This window comes from Nannobrachium achirus, assembly GCF_963921795.1.
Source record: "Nannobrachium achirus genome assembly, chromosome: 2".
NCBI classification, from domain to species: domain Eukaryota; kingdom Metazoa; phylum Chordata; class Actinopteri; order Myctophiformes; family Myctophidae; genus Nannobrachium; species Nannobrachium achirus.
This window is the reverse complement of record NC_137811.1, coordinates 57378638-57397373: the sequence shown is the minus strand read 5'-3', so window position 1 is coordinate 57397373 and position 18736 is coordinate 57378638. Positions and strand designations below refer to the sequence as shown.

General features: G+C 41.2%; 1 protein-coding gene across 1 annotated transcript in view; it reads left to right on the top strand.

Moving 5' to 3' along the window:
* Positions 1 to 18736, top strand: part of znf236 (zinc finger protein 236) — a 149882-nt gene that overhangs the window by 43863 nt on the left and 87283 nt on the right. The window contains exons 13-18 of the mRNA XM_080747343.1: positions 2124 to 2225; positions 4283 to 4422; positions 5213 to 5316; positions 11088 to 11239; positions 11921 to 12097; positions 17626 to 17932. Coding sequence (XP_080603469.1) covers positions 2124 to 2225; positions 4283 to 4422; positions 5213 to 5316; positions 11088 to 11239; positions 11921 to 12097; positions 17626 to 17932 — 982 coding nt within the window. The remainder of the gene's footprint in view (positions 1 to 2123; positions 2226 to 4282; positions 4423 to 5212; positions 5317 to 11087; positions 11240 to 11920; positions 12098 to 17625; positions 17933 to 18736) is intronic.

Genomic DNA, 18736 nt, shown 5'->3' with positions numbered 1-18736 from the left:
CAGCATTTAAATAATTTTCTTTTTGGCTGGTGTCTTTTTGCTGTGTGTGTGGGGGTTTGGGGGGATTTGTACGGCTTGGGATGAACTCTGTCCCTGAATAGAGCTTTTTCATTTGTATAGCTACTCTGATGGATGTAATAATTGCTTTTCCCTTCCCCACGTTTGGGCTTTGTGACATTTGAACTTCAAATAACCTTCTTTTTGGCTGGTGTCTTTTGTGTATGAGGAGATGACAGGAGGTTCTGCTACATACCTGCTGTGCCCAATTAATATATTTACTCCCATACTCCGCTCATCAACTATCAATGTCAATTTCTCTTTGAGAAACTGGCAGGTAAGTACACCGCTGCTTCACTGGCGCCACGGGGGATGTGATGCAACCATTATCCTAACTGCTCTTCATCTCTGACAGAGATGCAGGGAGCAACACTGTCGATGTTGCCAAGGGTTACAGAGCGGGCGCAATGCATGAGGATGGTTGTTTTCTAGAAAGGTCAACTCTTTTCAGATCTCAGTCTCTTTTACCTAATGAGAAAGATGCAACTAACGAACTAATACAAAGGATAAGCGTCCCTTTCTAACCACTTAAGCCCTAAATAATTGCAAAAATAGCTATGTGCGTGAGCATATATTTTTGATTTTTTTCCCCTGCCCATGTCCAAAGGCATCTCCAAAATTGTGATGTCTGAGTTGAAGTGGTTAACAACATCTAATGGACACACTGTCCTGTACCACCACAAGCTGCCAATGACTCTCAAAGGCCTCACACATGTTAGTTAGACTGACGTGACTTGTAGAGTCTCTTCTCTGTCTCTTTAGCGATATTAGTGAGTGGCAGCTTTCAGGCTAGTCATTTCACCCCACAAAGCCTTTACTTTGTCCAAAAATGGTCAGATGATTGCGGTGGAGCGACTGAGGTTTGAGTTGGAGGTGTATGATTGGGATGAGTTCGTCAGGGCACACGGTGATGACAGAGACGGCTTATGCCAGGCTATTACAGATATTTCTGTGTCCTCAAAAAAGGTCTAATAAGAAACCCTTGATGAACAGGGACATCATTGCCCTCCTTAAGCGGACGAAGAGTGCCTTCAGAGCTGGGGATCATGATGTGGTTAAAGGCATCTATAGAGCGGAACAGAACCACACGCGCGCGTGTGTGTGTGTGTGTGTGTGTGTGTGTGTGTGTGTGTGTGTGTGTGTGTGTGTGTGTGTGTGTGTGTGTGTGTGTGTGTGTGTGTGTGTGTGTGTGTGTGTGTGTGTGTGTGTGTGTGTGTGTGTGTGTGTGTGTGTGTGTGTGTGTGTGTGTGTGTGTGTGTGAGCCTGAATTCACATTTACATGTTGGAAATGAAATGTGAATTCACACGACCAGGATGGTTTACCAGGCTAGAGAATAGTCACATCATTTGTAACAATGTACAGCCCAGCTTACTGTGTCAGGTGCTCCCAGGGGCCACTTTGTACAGCCCAGCTCACTGCTGCCAGAGGCGACGTTGTATAACCCAGCTTACTGCTGCCAGGGGCCTCCAGGGGCCACGCGTTGTCAAGGCGCACCGTTGCTCCGATCCGGACCAAGCTCAGCACAAAAACTGTTCATGGGTTTGGCATTGATTGATTGATTGAATGCCTTAAGTTATTTGCAGTTTGCATAGGAAAACCATAGGACAGTACACTTCAGATACAAGGCCTAGAAAGCACAATAGCTTGTTTACATTGGGGTCCTTTTGTACTCAATTCAGTACTATGCAAAAAACATATGAGAATAGTAAAAAAAAAAAGAAGAAAAAAGACTACCGGTAAATTGCACACAGCAGTGTTACAGCAGTGTTTAAAGGTTAAAATGGCCATAACTCAGTTACTATTGCCCTAATCAGCACAGTATGAGACTAGATTTGAGGGCAATGTTGGATCTGGGTTCTTATCCATCTTCCAAAACTTGACTAACATTTTACCTTGCCGTGTAGATATCTTTGTAGTCATAAAAATGCAGCTTGTAGATTGTCCTTTTACACTATGAAAGCAAGTGTGCCTTGAGATTTTGACCATTGTGTGCCTTGGGCAAAACAAGTTTGAAAACCACTGGCATGGACTCACATTTTGTGGCCTCTCTCCCCCTTGTCTACAGACTCCTACGTGAATACTCAACATTCGCTGCCTCAGAATATCAGCCAGTTTGACTCACAGACACTGCCTCAGCCTGCTTTTGACCAGCAAGCACTAACCCAAGGTAATGTACCACCCACACACACACACACACACACACACACACTTCATTCCTAATTATTTTCACTTACAGTCTATAAGCACAGACAGATCATGTATTATGAGGGCAGTATGAGTCTGATAACAATTAATATCAAATATCTAAATACTGAATCAAGCAACTTAAACTTAAGGTAAGAGAGGTCTTGCTATTACTGATAATGTTCTCTTAGAGTCATAGGGCTTTATTTTGATTGTCTTAAGTACCAGCTCCTATGCCTTAATTTAAAGGCCTGTCCATACTGTCTCCGACCGACCGAACCTTTCGTCGGAAACTACAAAATGACACCACTCGCATCTTCTGACAAGCATTGCCCCGAATTAGAGTTCGGAAAGCTGCACGTCGGAAAGTCGTAACTCTCCGTTGAAAAGTTCAGTGGTCGGAGACGGTATGGACAGGCCTTTAAGTTAAGGCATAAGAGCTGGTACTTAACTCTATCAACGCTTTGGACGTTCCCGTTCGCCCCATTTTTCCCGGCGGCGCGATGCCAATAGTACGTTCTTTGGCTTGTTCTTTTGTACCTTGGTTTGATGTCTGTAAACTGATGAGGGGTCACGCGGGTGTGTACCGTAGAGACAGCTCCTGTAAAAGTGCTCTCAAAAACCCACTGGACGTTAGCATCAATGGAGTAACAAAACACTTCCATGTTATTTTCTCTGGGTCTATTGCTCTGTAGTGATTGAGCGGCCTTGACGGACGGCAGCCTACCGCGGCCATTTCACATTAATTCTTGCATGAGGCTGCCCTCTACTGCTGGTATAGCGAAAGTACACCTATTTAAGGAGAAAATAAAATAACAATGATAAAAAAAAAAATACATCTTTGTCTATAACATCGCAAAGGTAAGGTGCTTTTGCTGGCACAAAACCCAATAAATAAATAACAACATCTGGCAGTAAAACAGTTAAGACAATCAAAATACAGCCCATAGTGTCAGCAGGCAGCAGATCTGTAATTTAATGGCTCTATGGTGCTGAAAGCCATTTCAAATCAATGAGATTCCTCCTCTTCATGTGGGTGGTCCTGGTTCCTGGCTGTTAGACTTGCTCTGTAATGCAGACGACATAATAACTTAAATTGTCAATTAGGTCTGACACTTTTCAAACCATCTTTCAACTGCATGGAAGATTTACTGTATGCTGATCGTACTTTTTAAATACAGCTGAATTGCTGAATTGGGTGGTTTACCTTTGGCACCATGAGCTGTTTTCTCCCTCAGAGGGAAACTTTGGGTCATGAATGAGAGCTTATCCCGCTTCCAAAACTTCAGTAACGTTTTACCTTGCAGTTTGGATATCTCATTTTCAAAAAGATTATAATGGCTGTGCCTCGTCTTATAATTCCTGGAATTATAACTGCTTTCAAAACTAATGACATATTTAATGATGATTGTGACCGTAATAAATCATCAAATGATCATTTTGTCAGCCTCTCGCACTTGTAAGTCACTCTGGATGAGAGCGTCTGCTAAATCCCTAAATTGTAATTTTGTCCAGGGATGACAAGCACAGTCCAGTCTCGCACAATTGCATATTACAGCCTTCTTTATGTCAGGGGTCTTCAACAGGGGGTCCGGGAGCCCTAGGGGGTCCTCAGAGTTACTACAGGGGGTCCTCCAAATCTTCCAATCCTTTTCATATTAACAACTTGAACCCTAGTGTCCATATCCTGAGAACTTTAGCCAAAAATAGCAGATCTACAACCTCACAACGCCTCGCGCTGTTGTGAGCTTGTAGATTCACTATTTTCGGCAAAGAGATTTGGTGTAGAGGGGAAAAAGAGCAGACTAAGTACAGAGTGAAAGGTCAAGTTTATTAAGTATTTAAGTGGTTAAATATCTGAAAACACAAATTGACATGAATCCAAAATACACTGATGATTGTGCTGTCAAACGATGAAACTATATGGAATCTATGAACAGGGGTCCCTGCTTCATCTCTCTCTCAACTAAGGGGTCCTTGGACTGAAAACGTTGAAGACCCCTGAGTTAGGGTAATTCTCTTGTTTGATTTTCCACACAGGCTTCACCATCAATGAAGGCTACACACAGCCACAGTTCTCCACGGTCCAGCAGCTCCAGGACTCCAGCACGTTGGAGTCTCAGGCCCTGTCCTCCAGCTACCATTCCCAGAACCTTCTACATGTGCAGAGTGCAGAGGTGGTGAGTTCTGCTTCAGCGATGGCTTTTCCCTCCATAGCATCCGTTGTTTTAGCTCCAGGGTTCCCACGGTCATGACATTCCAGGAAATATTTTGAAATTAGAAAAATATTTTTCCAGTACTGGAAAGGTTTTGGAATTGATCAAGGGTCCTGGAAGGTCCTGGAAAAAATAGCTATGCATTGTCTTTGGTTATTGATTTTGTTAATACCTCTGAAATGACAAATCAAACATTGGCCAAATTGTCAAATATATAGAGGCAGAAATTGTGAAAATAGCAGATCTACATACACACAATGCCTTGCAACGTGAGGCGCTGTGAGCATGTAGATCGTCTATTTTCACAATAAAAACGTGTTATACAAGTGAGCATGTAGATCGGCTATTTTCACAATAAAACCGTGTTATACAAGATTCCTCTACTCTTAGTGCTCGTCAGGGTGCCCAGGTCCCCAGTTCAGATATGATTATTTCGGGGGTCACGGCCTGAAAAGGTTGAGAACCACTGGCATACACTGCCTGTCCTTGGGCATTGCACATAGGAGTAAACGACTCGTTATTGAGCTGAATTATTGTTGTATAGTCCTGGAAATCGGGTTAAAAATTCTGGAAAAGTTTTGTAAAAGTTTTGGAAATTAATTGGTAAAGATGTGTGGGAACCCTGTAGCTCTCTCCACTTTTGAGCTAGCAGTGGTGTAAGGAAAATGGAGATTTGTCATATGTGTTACCCAGCAAAGACATTTGACTGGAACATTATGCACATCACATTTGCTTTGTGTCTTTGTCAAACTAGACGAGTGGCCTCCTTCAAGAGAACAACCAGATTGAGTTACAGCTCACTGCAGAGACGCAAGACTTCCAGGAAGACACTGAAGACAACACCAAGAGAGCATACAGGTTGTGTGTGTGTGTGTGTGTGTGTGTGTGTGTGTGTGTGTGTGTGTGTGTGTGTGTGTGTGTGTGTGTGTGTGTGCGTGTGCGTGTGCGTGCGTGCGTGCATGTCACTCACTGGGTAGTGTGGGTACGCATTCTGTCACCAAAACAACCCTTCCTCTATGCAATGTTTTGGCTTTCAAACTTGAAAACAGATTATGTTGGATGGGGGCAGCTTCCCAAACTTTAGTTCTTGATAATGTTATCTGGGTTTCATCCCACTGCTTTTCTCAAGTCTGGTTAGAGAGCAATACAATTTCAGAAAAACAAAAGGGAGAAGATTAAAGCCGCTCTGGCGGTTTCTCAGTGCAGAGTGTGGAGATTGCTTGCTGTATGAGTTAATGAAATGAGCCAAAGAAAAACTCATCTTATTTGTTTTATCTCTCTATTTGCAGACATACTCGGAATGTTCCTTACAGTGCCTCAGAGTTCAGTCTTATTCATTGTCACCTTCAGATGTTAATTACATGAACCCTTTCCCTATTGTCCATATTTGAACATTCAGCGAACATAGCAGATTTACAAGCTCACAACGTGTCACAATGTGAAGTTAGAAAAAAAGCAAATGGTTCCACCTCTTAACAAATACAAGTTCCAGGTAGTGTGTTCTTTAGATGGGACTCACAAAGTGTACTGGTTCAGAGTGTGAGACTTCTGTGTGATTGATGATGCTGTCCATGACAGCAGCAGAGTCCATCGATCCATCTTGCTTTAATGGGCAGGATAGTCTCACGTGGCCAACCTTACAATCTCATTCCACTTGAAATTTGAAACAGTGGATAGAATGAGCGAGCAGCTCTCACGCTGGGGCATCGCTAAACTGTGATTGAGTCGTGATGAGGCCATAATCCGTCTCCGATTACGTTTGAACAATTTATATTTGTCAGCTAAATTGGAAGAGAAATTTATATTAAAAAGTTGAGGTACAGTAAAACAAAAGTATGATACAAACAGCTTGTGTTTGCTTAATGTTACTTGCTGCAGTCGCCACATTGTACGGTAGTAGTTCATCAAGTGTAGACACTTATTGATGTGCACAGCACACCTGGGAGAGCCCCTTCCCCAATATTGAACAGCTCTATATTGTCAGTGGCCACAAGCCTTTCTATCCACTTTTCACTTCATTGCTCCTCAGGGTTTTTTTTTTTTTTTTTCTGTGCAAGCAAGCCTGCTATCTGAAGTTATGGTCAGGCTAATGCATTTGAGGAAATTCTGAATAATAGGCATAGGAAGTACTACTTATTCACTCTTGAAGATTCAAGATTGCTTTATTTGTCTTTTTTTCCCCACTTCTTCTGCAAACAGCATCAGAAAAAGAACGAGATTATGTTTCTCCTAAAAAAGACATCAAAAATTCATGAAGGAATAAATACATAATTTGGTGATGTTTTAGTTGGGCTGGTCTTGCTTTTCAAATGAAACTACCTGCGATTAACAGAACCCTGCTGCTTTTACATTGATTTATTTTCCCAGTCTGCTTTCTAAGTCAACCCCCTTGTCTTTTTGTATCATCTATTGTCCATGTGATCCGATGATAAAGCCTGATTTATGCTTAAGATTGGCTATTTTTGGTGCGCAACTGACCATATACTGTAACCAGTGTTGATTTCGTCAACTAAAACTACAGTATGACGAAAAATGTTCCGTCGACTACCTTTTTTCTCAGACGAAAACTAAATACCCTGTAGAAACTAAATAAAAACTAAACTATGATGACTAAAACTATGACTAAATATATTGACAATTTTGTCAACAAATAAAAACTAGACAAAAATGTCACAGTAGGGACTAGAGAACCAGTAGAACTAAAAGACAAGTCATTTCATGTTTGGTTGCACTTGGGTGTTGCGTTGTGAGCTTGTAAAATCTTGTAGCTTGAAAAATCAGCCATTAAGACACCATCAAGGCCCGCCAAAAATGTTTTGTCGACAAAATCAACTGTACACTTAGTCAACTAAAATGTTATGATATTTAGTCGACTAAAACTATACTAAAACTAAATTGCATTTTATTCAAAGACTGCAACTAAAACGAAATCAAAAATTTGCTGCCAAAATTAAACCATTTAGGCCTACAGTTTACAGTTTAGAGTTTAGGCATTTAGCAGACGCTTTTAATCCAAAGCGACTTACAATAAGCAGATAAAAAACATCACAATAATAAACAAGATAAAAAGTCAGTACATTAACAGCAATATAACAATGTAAATGGATATCTATCTAGAGAAAAACACAATATAAACAAAGTTCTAAAAAACCTAAAAAACAAAAACAAATGCTAACTAGCTTCATGTATGGTCATTGATTTTACTGTAGTGCTAAGGGTTTAGGTGGAGTCTGAAAAGGTGAGTCTTCAGTCCACGGCGAAAGCTAGCGAGTGAGTCCGTTGTTCTAAGTGCGACAGGGAGTTTATTCCACAACTTGGGAGCCAGGAGGGCAAACTGTCTCGGACGAGTTGATTTTTGCCCTGGAGTTTTTAGCGAGGGTTCTGTCAGCATCCCTGTGTTGGCTGATCTAAGTGAACGGGTGGGGGTGTAGGGGTTCATCAGGTTTTGGAGGTATGGAGGAGCCATACCTTTGGCTGCTTTGAATTATTGAATGCTTTAACCAGTGAAAAATAGCAGATATACAAGCTCACAGCGTGGCACCGAGTGTTAATATTGGTACACTCTTGTATCTCCAGCCCTGCGGAAACAAACACGTAACACTGATGAAAAATATGAAAGTGGAGACCGAGTATATTACAAGAGAGTGGATTGTCCTGAGTGGAAAGGACCAGGAGTTGTCATCGGACAGGACGGTGCAGTGATTTTTGTGAGACATGGAGGAACATGCGTTAGAGTGCATCGGCTCAGACTGAGAAAAGTGAACAGAGAAATGATGGATCAATATGCGACGGCTGATTCAGAAAATGACACAAACTTTGAGCGAGCACAGGACATTGTTGGACATTCTGACAGTGACCTAGAGGTCATAGAAGACAACACACCTGTGGTGCAACAGGGTCTGAGAGACATGGAGACAACACAAAATGAAACAGGTAACACAACTGACAATACAGTTACACAGGATGGTACTGAACAGAGAACAAATGTTAGTCTAAAAAGAGGACAAATTGTGAAATACACAGACAGAGACCAAGGCGTTGTACATACTGCTAAAGTGTTGGGGCGTGCAGGCAAAGCTGTGGGCAAGTATAAGAACTGGTACAATTTGCTGTATATTGAACCAACTAATGTTGCTGGCACTACAGAGTCAGCTGATATGTCAAGAGTGGAGATCCTTGAAGTGTTAACAGAAAATGTTGATGACACTAATGTAACCAATGTTGATGACACTAATGTAACACATGTATGTGAGGATGTATTTGTAACAAAGGATGTTTCATTTGACCTTGCAAAACATGTTGAGATAAAGAGCTGGAAAGAAAACAATGTGTTTGAGGAAGTTAAAAATGAGGGACAGAAATGTGTTTCTACCAGGTGGGTGTGTACTCTCAAAGAGACACTAACAGGACTAGTACCAAAAGCACGACTTGTGGCTAGAGGTTTTGAGGAATTACAAGTGTCAGAGTTGCAAAAGGACTCCCCCACATGTGCAACGGAGTCACTTCGATTACTTGTCGCAGTGATTTGTCAAAGACAGTGGACACCGCATTCGATGGATATAAAATCTGCGTTTTTGCAGGGAACAACACTGTCACGTGAACTATACATCAGGCCTCCTCCTGAGGCTGAGAGTGAAGGCACTTTATGGAAACTAAAAAAGTGTGTCTATGGACTGGCAGATGCTTCTCTCTACTGGTACAACAGAGTAAAGGAAATTGTGCTGACAACAGGAGGAAACGTTTCCAAAGTTGATCCAGCCGTTTTCTACTGGCTGGATAAGGACTGTACTGTGTCTGGGGTTCTAGCCTGCCATGTGGATGACTTCATGTGGGGAGGCACGCAAAGCTTCTCCACCACAGTTATACCACAGCTCAGATCTGCATTCCAAATTGGACGTGAGGAACACGAAAACTTCTGTTATGTGGGAATAGACTTTGTCACTCAGAACAGAAAAGTACAAATACACCAGGAAAACTACATACAGCATTTGCAACCCATACATATGGATCCCTCACGGGCTGTTGAGCATGACTCACCTCTCTATGAAAAAGAAAGAGATGAACTCCGGTCCAAGATAGGTCAAATCCTCTGGGTTGCAAGGCAGAGCAGACCAGATGTGATGTTTGACGCAAGCAACTTGGCATCAAGCATTAAAAATGCAACTATTCAAACTATTCATGAGGCAAACAGGATAGTGTCTAAACTTAAGTCCAAGAAAGTAGTTCTCAACTTCCATCACTTGGGCAGAGACAGTGCCTTGAAGATGATTATGTTCAGTGATGCTTCATTTGCAAATCTCTCTGATGGGGGCACACAAGGAGGGCACTTTATTGTGCTGATGGGGGAAAATGGAAGGTTTTCACCCCTTTCTTGGCAGTCTAGGAGAGTCAAGAGGATTGTGCGAAGCACACTTGCAGGTGAAACACTGGCAATGTCAGAAGGGATTGATAATGCTATTTTCTTGTCTACACTATTCTCTGAACTAACTGCTGGTGATGTCGATCATGCTGCACCAATAACCTGTGTCACGGATAATCATTCACTGGCTGATGCACTCAAGTCCACAAAGTCAGTCACTGAAAAGAGACTCCGTCTGGAAATTAGCAGTATCAAGGAGCTCATCCAAACCAAAAGGGTTGAGCGGATCCTTTGGTACAAAACAACAGAACAACTTGCAGACTGCCTTACAAAAAAGGGTGCTTCACCTCTCCAGTTACTGAAGGCTCTTGGAGAAGGACAGTGGCAACTCGCTTGAAGTACTAAAAAAGACAATGACATTGAATGTAACCGAGTTTAATTTTTTTGGTCACAAGTTGTAAGATGCTTAATTTGAATGTAACCGAGTTTAATCCTCTGCACTAAGATCGCACGTTTGTTTTGAAATTCATGCTTTAAAAAAAAGAAAGACAGTGAGTTTGTTAATATTGGTACACTCTTGTATCTCCTGTAAACCGCTAGGGGGAGATGTGTGCTGTGGAGGTATGAACCGGTGGGCCGGATGTGTGTGGGTGGTCTGTCGAAACTACTGTGTGTACGTGCAGGTGGCGTTTGGGAGAGCGGAGAATAAACTTATCTTGTGAACCAACAAAGTTGTATTATTCCAGTAACACCGAGTGCCGCGCTGCGAGCTTGTAGATCTGCTATTTTTTTTAAAGTCGTGAAAATGTGTGCAAATCTTTGAATATATATATTTTTACGTTTGTAACTCCAATTTTGCTTCTGGGTGGTCCCTGGAACTAGATATTCTAAGATGGGGGTCCGTGGCCAAATACATATCATTTTGGGAGTCCTTCACATGAAAAAGTTTAAGAGCCACTGACATAGTAGTCTCTCAAGAACAGACTAACTGAGCTCCAGTTAACGATGGCTAGCCAGATTGCTGACATAGAAACATAGGTTTTCAAAAAATCTTAGGATTCAAAAGACACTTAGAATCGGGTCAAATTTTTCAAAATGTTTCAAAAATAGCAGATCTACAAGCTCGCAGCGTGCTGTGAGCTTGTATATCTGCTATTTTTCAATAGTTAAAGCATAAAATAATGATACACAATAATGTGTACCCGTTCTAAATGGGTTTTTAACACTGACTGTAACTGAAGCTTGGCTCCTCTGATGGTTTCCTCTTCAGGTGCACCTGGTGCGCTAAGGCCTTCAGGAAGTCCAGCCACCTGAAGCAGCACATGCGGTCCCACACTGGGGAACGACCATTCAGGTGTACTCTGTGTTACCGGGCCTTCGTCTCAGCCGGGGTGCTCAAGTCCCACCTCAACACCCATACAGGTGAGATGATATCACGTAAAATAGCTGCATTGGTGGCCTTTTCATACACGCAATCTCTTGATGACATGTGCATCAGCCAAGATGATGAACATGTAGCTTCTGACACATTGTTAAGAGACTCTGGACATACATATTTACCAAAGAGTCCAACACCTTTAATTGTAACAATGTACATTAAAAAGTCCCTTAACACAGTGGTTCTCAACCTGTGGGTCGGGACCCCCAGAGGGGTCCCCAAATTATTTTGGTGGGTGCCCCAGATGTTCAGCTAAATGTTGACATTGTTTTCTCACTCAACCGTAAACAGACCAACATACAGTATAAGTGTATACAGGGTATCTGCACATTTCTAATGTGACAATTGAAGGACTTTAAAGACCTTTTTAGTACCTCTGGTCAAACAATGGTCAAATTGTCAAATAGGCAGAAATTGTGAACATAGCAGATCTACATGCTCACAACGCCTTGCAACACGAGGCGTTGTGAGCATCTATTTTCACAATGAAATGGATCGAATCAAACTAAATGTATTTTGGGGGTCACGGCCTGAAAAGGTTGAGAACCACTGCCTTAACACACACTTGAATCTCCTTATGCTAAATTCAGTTCATGTTTCATGTTTACATGAAAGTAATGGTATCCTTGCTTTTGTCTCCTCCCCACCCTGACCTTCACCAACAGGAGTGAAGCCCTACAGGTGTAATGTTTGTGACCGTACATTCACCACTAACCGCAGTCTCAACCGACACGTGATGATCCACGTCAAGTCCTTCAAGTGCCCGGTGTGTGACGAGAACTTCAGGACCAACCTGCTGTATCGAAAACACATGAACAAGACCCACGCCGTGGTGGAGAGAGGTGCGAAACACAACTTCAATTATAGCACACTGTGATTGTCTTTTTGTATTTATTTATTTATTTATTGTATTCAGTGCAAACAATCAAACATCTCAATGATAAAACATATTCCCAGGGCACTTTTTTTCTTTTTTTTAACCTCAAGCTGCCGACAGACAATCCATAAAGACCACACAAGACAAAACATACAATGACAGAACATACAACAACATCATGTACTTGAGGTGGGATGTCTTCATGCCCACATTTTCATTGTAATTATCAATAGTAACCAAAGAACAAAAAAACAAAACAGAAACTGACAAACCAAGGAAAAAGAGAGTGAAAAAAAAGAAAAGCAATAGTATTAACAATAAATAACCATAAAAGAAGGGGAGAAAGGAGGGGGGTGGACTACCAGCTCAACTATAAAATAGTTATGTTTACTGTGATTGTCTTGACGTTTGGTGGAAGGCAACAATATTATGCAAGGCAAATGCATTTGCATTGCATTATTTCACACACAGTCAATACAAATTACTGTACACAGGCATATAAATACATTTCAGGAGAAATAAAGAATAAAATAGACATGTAGCAACTGCCTTCTCTTAAAGTGCTGTGGTTGTCTGAGAGCTTTTTCTGTGTGAAATCTGATATATATACAATAGTCTGACTGGAGATAAAGGCATAGATAAGTTGTTATAATTGTTGTCGGAGTTGGACATGAATCTCTAATTCTTATATTGTTCGTTTACAATAGTCAACAAGATAACGACCTGTAGTATATTTACTTGAGTAAGAAGAGCAGAGGTTTAAAGCGGTTTCTTCTCTAAATCTAATTAAATATTTGACAGATTGTTTTTTTTTTTTTTTTTCTGTAGACATATTTGGCAGTTTAAAATGTATGAAGTTATTCTTAAAAGCAAAACTTTGTGCATGAATCAGACATTAAAACAACCATCAAATTGACAGGCATACTTCATTTATATAACTACCTCATTCTCTCACAAAGGCACAGAGACAGGGAGAGTGAGAGTGAGAGAGGGAAGATAAGGTCAAACGCGCACATACGTGCACGCACTCACACACACACCATACGGGCATATGGCAGGCAGTAAACTTATATTACAGGAGTTTATTTTAACACATTTTGAAGTCTAAATCTGGAGAGAGTTGGTCTTAAAATTAGCACTAATTTTAAAAGATAATTTAACTTTAATCAGAGACATTATAAAAACGTATCAAAAGGACTCAATTTACCAGAACAGAAATGATCTACGGTACAGAGACAACAAACAAATAACATAACAACAAGCTGGGTAATAATAACCTTTCAACAAGCTAACTTTTAGATAAAAAACAAAACTGTACCGTAAAAAATAAAGTCTGAAAACCACTAATTTTCTCTTCCTTTCATTGCATCCAGAAGCAATGAGAGAGAGAGAGACAACGTGGAGAAATAGATAAAAAATAGATCAGGGCGTTGTACATCCACCCTAAAAATTCAGATATGAAACAAAGAATTTAAACGACTGATATATGACCATCTGACACAGATAAAAATGTATTTGGAGGCAAACCGGAAAGTCGAAACAGTAACATGGAACTTACACGGTGAAAAACATTATTAAGGAAACCGGGGCCTCATGGACAAGGTTAAATCATGTAAATGGCAGATCTACAATGACAAATGTATATGAAGTGTTCAAAAGTTAAGATTTAGTCCACCGTTCATCTTGGTCTGCAGCCAATTTGTCCGTCTGTACTCTGTACCAATGTTTAGGTTTGAAAGGGAGCGTTTAGTTTAGTTGGGGACATACGGTTACAGCATGGTCCGCTTCCCCACAACTCCAACATAAATAAGCTCTGTGGTGGGGCTGACATGTAGTTTGTGAGCCCTGTGTTGAGGGGCCAGAGGTGTACTGGATGTGAGGTGGATTACCTGGGTTCCATGATCTTGGTTGGCTCTGCTGTCGGCTTGCCACGCATCCCCATTGGTATGGCAGATAATGTGGTGAATGTAGTGTGACGTGGCCCTCCGGAGTCATTAAAGCTTGTATTTCAGCTAAAGGTTTTGGTGGAGCTATGGCATTGTCGTAGAACCCAGCCAGAGTAATGATTCATAATGATCCACAATGGATTATGCAGAATAATAGTGTGCTTCAAATGTGGATGGAGGCCGTCCTTTAACAGTTGGTTAAACAAATCTTTATCTTTATCTAATCTTAATCTTTATAGCCCTTCTGGCCATTTACTTCACCCAACTGGCAGTCAAACAGGGTTTTGAATTTATAAATTAATTCCGTAACATTTTCTCCGGTTTTCTGTTTGGTTTTAGTAAGGACAGATAAATCAGTGTTAGCACGCATGAGAGATTTTGCATTCTCGATCATTTTGTTCACAGCCTCCTCGACATTATTTTCGGACAACATTTTGTAATCAAATGCCTGACCTCTCTAGTATTAAGCCCGAGTTCTGTTATCTCGGCTCTGACAGCTGTCTCCCATGTGGTCGAATCGGAGAGTATATGTGGTAAATTGTCTGCTACATTTTGAATGTCTTCTGCGTTCCATTTATAATAATACAGTCAGTGAGCCATCTCCCTGTGGATTGGCTATCCTGGGAGCGAGGAGTGTTTCCTTAACATCAAGTGTGTGTTTTGGTTTCTCACGTGTGCCAGGGTGGGGAGAAAGAAATCCTGGAGGTCCACCGACAGCAGGTTCAATCAGGTCCACACCTTGAGAATGTGGAGAAGGAGTAATTCTAGTTATGTCAAATAACACCTCATCATCATTAACACTTTCTTTTTTTTTTAAGAATATCTTTATTCATGTCAATGTCAAATAAACAATGGGTTTACATCATTACAGTATAATCAAGACATTTCTTTTTTCTTTTTTCTCCCCAACCCATCCCTCCCGAGTCCCCCCCATTGTCGTCATTGTCCTATCAGTCCACAGAACATTTAAGGTGAATAGAAAAAAAAAAAGAAAAAAAAAAAAGAAAAATTCACAGTAAAGTCCATTAACACTTTCAAGAAGTGACTCAATTTGGTTAATAGGTCCCGTCGGAGGGGCCTTCCAGTGCGTGGCATGGGTGTGTCCCGAGTGGGGTGTGTGAGGCGGGGAATGAGAATTCCCCATAATGTCAACCGTAAAATATAAAATGTTATAATTTAAAAGAATGATATAATGAATGGTGCCTAATAGGCCTACTGTAATTCCCCTATGTTGGCACAGACAATATGATAAGATATGTCAGGGCAATTTATGTGTTGACTCTTACTGAAGTGAAGGCAACATAGACAATGAGCGATACTATTATTTAACCTTGTCCGACTCCCTGAAATATCAAAAATCAAACCAATAATTCAAACTGAGAAGCGACTTGTTGCGTAGATAACTGAAGAAAACAATATACTTATCTTAAAATAATATTCCGGTCACCGATGGTTTGTAAAGATCCGTCCTCGGACCGTGGAGCATGCAATCAGAAAACCTTGTGTTCAGCGATCCAGTGGCGGATGTCCAAGCAGGCAATGTTATCAAATAAATTGTACTGTTGTCAAAATAATACCTTGTCTGAAAACACAGTAAACTTCCAAACTCACAGCTGGTTCTTTTTGAAAACATATTCTAACACTGGACCACCGTTTGGAGAGAGAGTGCCTCACCTCGCCCGGACGGTCAACGTTACATTAGTATGCGGCGATGATAGGACCATTTTGATTGATACATTCTTTGTAAACAACAACGCCTTCTTATTCCCATATACACGATCACCAGGAAATAAGACAGGAGAGTGAATCAATATGTATATTTAGATTTTTACTGTGCTGAGAGAGTAATCAGACAAAGGTAAACAGTACAGAAATAATGATTCAAAGGTTCGTGCTCTCTCTGACAAATTATGTTTTGACATGAGTATAAGTATGGTCATTTGGTCAGTCCATTTATGACGTTTAAACAGTTCATAGGATGTTTCTTGTCCACAAGTGGGTTCCATATACGTGGCAAAGAGTTCATTGTAATCCATGGTGTCAGCGAAGCTTTATAAACCAAAACAATTCTCATTGTTTAGGTACAGGCAGACAGTTGGTAAGACCTCGTTTCTTCCAGACAGTGACCTGGCCTTGTGGGTACTGACTACTGTGCACCAAATTCCACAAGCCAAGGTTGTAATCTGGTCAGTGTCACCCAGTCACAAGCTGGCCCTTGTTGTCAAATGGTCAGTTAGTCATCAATATGAATTGATAAAAAGATGATATAAACCATAACAAAATATCCTATCAGCTATATTAATAACTTTTCAATTATTAACCTAGATTGCTAAAGGTGAAAGGAATTAATAATTAATGAATTAATGAATATAAATTGATTTAGACTTCTGATATAAAGCTATATAAACTCAATAAATAATTCAAATGCTAGTGACAGTTGATTTACTGATCCAACCTGTTGATGTAGTTGAGGTCTCAGCCAGAGATGTGCACGTGCCCGCATAGGGTCAGGATGAGATTGGGCTGTTCCCACATTGTTGGCCTGTTTCTTTCCCTGTGGGCTTGGTTAGCTGAAGCAGATGGACAGTGTTCTTACATCATGGACATTAATAGAGCTCAGTGCCTGGTGAAGGTTCTGAGGTGAAATCTCTGTTGGAACTGGAGATTACACCAGCTGTAGATAGATGGATTGTAGTCTTGCCTCGAAAGAAGAGGGTTTGTGTGTTTCCTTCTCCCACACCAAAAAAGGTTTCTGTTCAGTTCATTTTTATTGTTATGCATGTATTATAATACAATGAAAAACTAACACAACAATTAAATACTGACAGCAACAACACAACATAAAGGACACCTATAATACCAAACTCACAAAAAAAAACTACAAACCTTCATAGACTGTGTAGTGTACACAATGCACTCTCATATCATATACAAAATATACAGTGCAAGACCCTGAACATGCATACTGTATTTGGTACATACTGTTCTCCTTGAATACTATAAGACAGAAGTCCTGAAGCGTGCTGTACTGTCCGTGGCTGCTGTGGTCAATTAAATTCAAACACAGTTTGAAGTTAGCGGTGCATTTGAGCCGTTCATTTCAATAAGCTGTGTGTGTGTGTGTGTGTGTGTGTGTGTGGGTGTGTGAGCGTGCACGCTCAACAGCGCCACTTGGTCACCCAGTGGTATTGCAGCTGTTGGCAGTATACTCATACGCGAGTATATGCCAAACAGAGACATACATAGTTACATACACACTCAGTCAAGCTTGGGAGTGATTGCACCACTCACAAACAATCACAGAAAAATACCTTGTGAGTGCAGTCAAGTACAAACACCTGCCATTGCCCTTGACCAAGGTACTGGCATTACAACTTGAGTTGGTCCCCTGGTGCAGTAGTTAGGATGGATCAAATGCACCAGACAACTTTACCCAAAGGGATAATAACGTGTAATTTATTAGCCCTTCTCAATGGACTAAATTGACAATTTATGATTCTTTATCATTTATTCTTACACAATCATACTTTACACTTGTTCTCCACAGTCGTAGGTCACGATGGAGAAGATATTGGTGATGATGATGACGATGAGGAGGAGGAGGGGGAACAGAGGGCACCGAAGAGAAGAAGTTTGGACATTATAACCTTTACAGAGGAACAGGCGGCCATATTGGCCAAGGACCCCGGCAAGGAGGCCTCAGTGTCGGAGCGGGTGCTGTCCCAGTCTGCGGCTGAGAGGGATCGGATTAGCGAGATCAAAGACAAGGCCGTTGAGATGGAGACAGAGCCCAAGTTTGCCAACTGCTGCAATTTCTGCCCAAAGAGCTTCAAAAAGCCCAGTGACCTTGTAAGGTAAATACTGTAAATGACTGTCATTTCTGTCTTTAGTCCTGCCAGTCGCGGGGCTCTGAGGAAAACTTCTGGCTGGATTGCCATGGAATTTTGCTTTGCACCTTCATGAACACCAGAGGATGACCTCTACGGATTTAGTTCAGGTTGAGACGTGTGTTTTGTGGTGGGCAAAACCGTTCATGTGTGTGAACGAAAGCATGAACGTAACATTTAAGGAAATGGTTCTTTCTTGTGATTCGTTCTTATGAATGAATCACTCGTGAATCACTCATGAACGATACAACACTAGTGTGGGTATTGCAAGTGGGCCCCCAAATATACAAAGATTAAAAACAACTAGAAGTTCGGGCCCTCACGTCTAGGAGCAGATATAGGTGCTGATAACTATTTTTAAGAGTGGGCAATATGGCAAAAATATGATGAATCACATTTCTTCAGGCAGAATCATGTTGCGACACCTACTGGTCAAAATATTGGAAAAACAAAAGATACTGTCTGGATTCATTGCCATTGCATTTGCTCTGCACCTTCATGCTCCTCGGATGGTGACCCCCACTGATTTTGGTGATGCCTTTCCTTTTGTGTCAGTGCCACTATAAGGCCAAACTTTCCACTTACACAGTTATCTCAAAATCTATGGGCCTCCCGAATCAAAATCTATAGATTGCCAAGAAACTTGCTGAGCACATTGTTCCCTGAAGTTAATCCCTATCTTTCCTTAGTGTCACCTTTTAGGCCAATTTCCAGGTGTCAGGATGCTGGTGGCTGTTAGCCGAGCTTTCAGACTCTTGTTCTTGTCCCCGC